This window comes from Anneissia japonica, unplaced genomic scaffold (genome assembly GCF_011630105.1).
Source record: "Anneissia japonica isolate Jap-2015-1 unplaced genomic scaffold, ASM1163010v1 scaffold1703_len21272_cov134, whole genome shotgun sequence".
NCBI lineage: Eukaryota > Metazoa > Echinodermata > Crinoidea > Comatulida > Comatulidae > Anneissia > Anneissia japonica.
This window is the reverse complement of record NW_022722383.1, coordinates 6,560-9,568: the sequence shown is the minus strand read 5'-3', so window position 1 is coordinate 9,568 and position 3,009 is coordinate 6,560. Positions and strand designations below refer to the sequence as shown.

General features: G+C 28.0%; 1 protein-coding gene across 1 annotated transcript in view; it reads left to right on the top strand.

Moving 5' to 3' along the window:
* Positions 1 to 3,009, top strand: part of LOC117111879 (sushi, von Willebrand factor type A, EGF and pentraxin domain-containing protein 1-like) — a gene marked incomplete at both ends in the record, with an annotated part of 16,736 nt that overhangs the window by 7,857 nt on the left and 5,870 nt on the right. The window contains one exon of the mRNA XM_033254896.1: positions 2,175 to 2,327. Within this exon, the coding sequence (XP_033110787.1) occupies positions 2,175 to 2,327 (153 nt within the window). The remainder of the gene's footprint in view (positions 1 to 2,174; positions 2,328 to 3,009) is intronic.

The following is a 3,009-nucleotide window of genomic DNA, read 5'->3' as shown; positions in this document are numbered from 1 at the left end:
GGAAGTGATTAAACAAGAATTTTCAAAAATTTATATGTTACAGAGGGGAAGGATGAAAAAAATATATATATATTCCAGTGAAAGCAATGATTAAAATCAAATGCTTGATAGAATTGATCTAATTAATTTTATCAGTCATTTTAATTGTATATAAGCATGAATTGTGTATATACATTGGAATGACAATAAAGGTGGGAAACACCCCCAAAAGACAAAAAAAAAAAAAAAAAAAAAAAAAAAAAAAAGGAAAACACAAAAATGAAGCAAAATAAATTAAAACAAAAACAACGGCTATTTGTGCTGATGCAGAGGCCAATAAAAAAAAAACATATCAAGTTAAAAAAAAAAGCATGTGTAAGTAACCCAACGTTAGTGAGACTCACAATTATAACTGCAATGTAGTGAAATTGCAAGCTATATGAGCCAATCCAACCCGTGAGTACGTCAGTGCATTTTATAGTTCATAGTAATTCAGTGATTGAGAGCGAAAATTGTTCATGCATATCATCAATTTTGCGTTTAACCAGACTACAACTGGTTTAAACGCTTTAGAAGCGCAAATTGCTTTTATATATTGTAATTACCGGTTTATTAATATTTTTAAATGGTCCTCATATTCACACTCTACTTCTGATCGTCACCAAAATAATGTAAACATCTTTTCATTGGACCATGACAAACTAATCTAGAAAGTTTAATTTAGATCTATTGATAAGTTGTTTGAGATAGGCCTATTTAGGTCAGGGAACTTAGTTCCACACCCGAATCTAGATGTCACCAATGTTTTATAATTGCTTCCCTGTAATGTAGTTAAACGTTCCAGAAAGTTTGATTCAGATGATGAGTTGATCAGTTTTTGGCACATCTCTTCCTCATATCCAAACCCTACTTTGGATTGTCACCAAAATTTAATCATATCTTTATTGGACCATGACAAACGGTTATAGAAAGTTTAATTTAAATCCATTTAAGAATTTTGGATATATTTAGGTCTAGGGCACACCTGAATCTGGATCGTCACCAAAATCTACTAATTTCTTCCATGTAACTTGATTAAAGTTTCCCGAAAGTTTCATTCAGATCAGTTGACCCGTTCCGGAAATATCTGGTGTGGAGTGTTTTCCTTCATTCCCCTTTAATTGTCACTGAATTTTAGAAGGCATATCCTTGATATATGATCTATGCTTGAAATGTTTTGAAAAGATCAAAGGATTTTGAAGTAGCCAAAGTGCCGGGCTGAAAACCCAAGAAAAAACGATATGGAAAAAAAAAAAGAGCAAAAGCAATGGCTTTTCCAGCTATTGCTGGGAAATCCAATAATAATAATAATAATAATAATAATAATAATAATAATAATAATAATAATAATAATAATAATAATAATAAAAGTAATAATAATAGTATTAATAATAGTAATAATAATTATAGTAATAATAATAGTAATAATAATAATAGTAATAATAATAATAATAATAGTAATAATAATAGTAATAGTAATAGTAGTAGTGGTAGTAGTAGTAGTAATAGTAATAGTAATAATAGTAGTAGTAGTAATAATAGTAATAGTAATAGTAGTAATAATAAGAGTAATAATAATAACAATAACAGCAACAGCAACAGCAACAGCAGAAACAGCAGCAGTAACCACATCAATAATAATAATAATAATAATATAAATAATAAATAATAATAATAATAACAACAACAAAAACAATAACAGCAACAACAGCAGCAGCAACAACAACAGCAGCAGCAACAACAACAACAACAACAGCAACAACAACAAGACCCAGTAGAATATCAAGTACTGGAGATAATCGCATAATAATAATAATAATAAAAATAATAATAATAATAATAATAATAATAATAATAAATAAATAAATAAATAAATAATAAATAATGATAATAATAATAATAATAATAATAATAATAATAATAATAATAATAATAATAATAATAATAAATAAATAAATTATGATACAACTTTAAATTAGTGATCAAAATATAATTTACAATATCGAATGGCTAGAACGTTGTAAATAATTTAATCTATTTGTTAAAGTCTTATCTAATACAAGCAGTCTTTAGGCATCATGACTGCATACATTTGAAGGGATGAAGAGTAAGATCATTTGGTCTTGAGTAGTACAGTTTTATCTATTATTTTACAGCCTGTGATATTGGCTATTATAAATCAGTGTGGGGCCGGCAGGCTTGTGACGTATGTCCAATGAATTCTGAAACTAAAAGCAATGGTGCCACGGCTGAAAGTAAATGTGAATGTAGTGAAGGTTACAAGAAAAATTTACAAAATCAATGTGAAGGTAGGATACTGCTATTTTTTAAATTTTTCAAATTGGTTGTTTATCGATTTATATATCAGATAATACTTGTGGCACGTATGGACTGAACAGGTTCTTGTAGCACATATCTAGCATTTTTAAATTTTTAGACCAAGGAGGGAAAATCATTATCATATTGTGATCATCAAAATTTGCCTGTTAATTGAGGAAGCCCCATTGTGTTTGGTTGTCATTGTTTTAGTTTTACAGTAGTGCCTAGTAATGCTTTGTTTTGTTTTTTTATCTGTTTTGAACATAAGATAAAATTCTTTTTTGTAGAGGGCGATAGTTAGATTAGTGTTAGTATTTTTTCGGAACAAGGTGCCGTCAATATTTCACGCGTGGACGCCCTTTCAAATGACAATAATTAAATAGATTATAAAAAAATGAAATAGTTGTTGTAGTTTAAGATTTGAAATCTTTACGGATGGATACTGGCGCACAACAATTTTTCATTATTATTATTATTATTATTATTATTATTATTATTATTATTATTATTATTATTATTATTATTATTATTTACAATTACTTCCAAAGTGATGATAGCGACCTCCGTCATCGTAACTAAGAGCGTGACACATTCACATCTAGCGTTTAGTTAAGCATGCATCTCTCAAGGGAATACAATAGAAAAATGTAGTTTTCATTCTAAACTGAATAA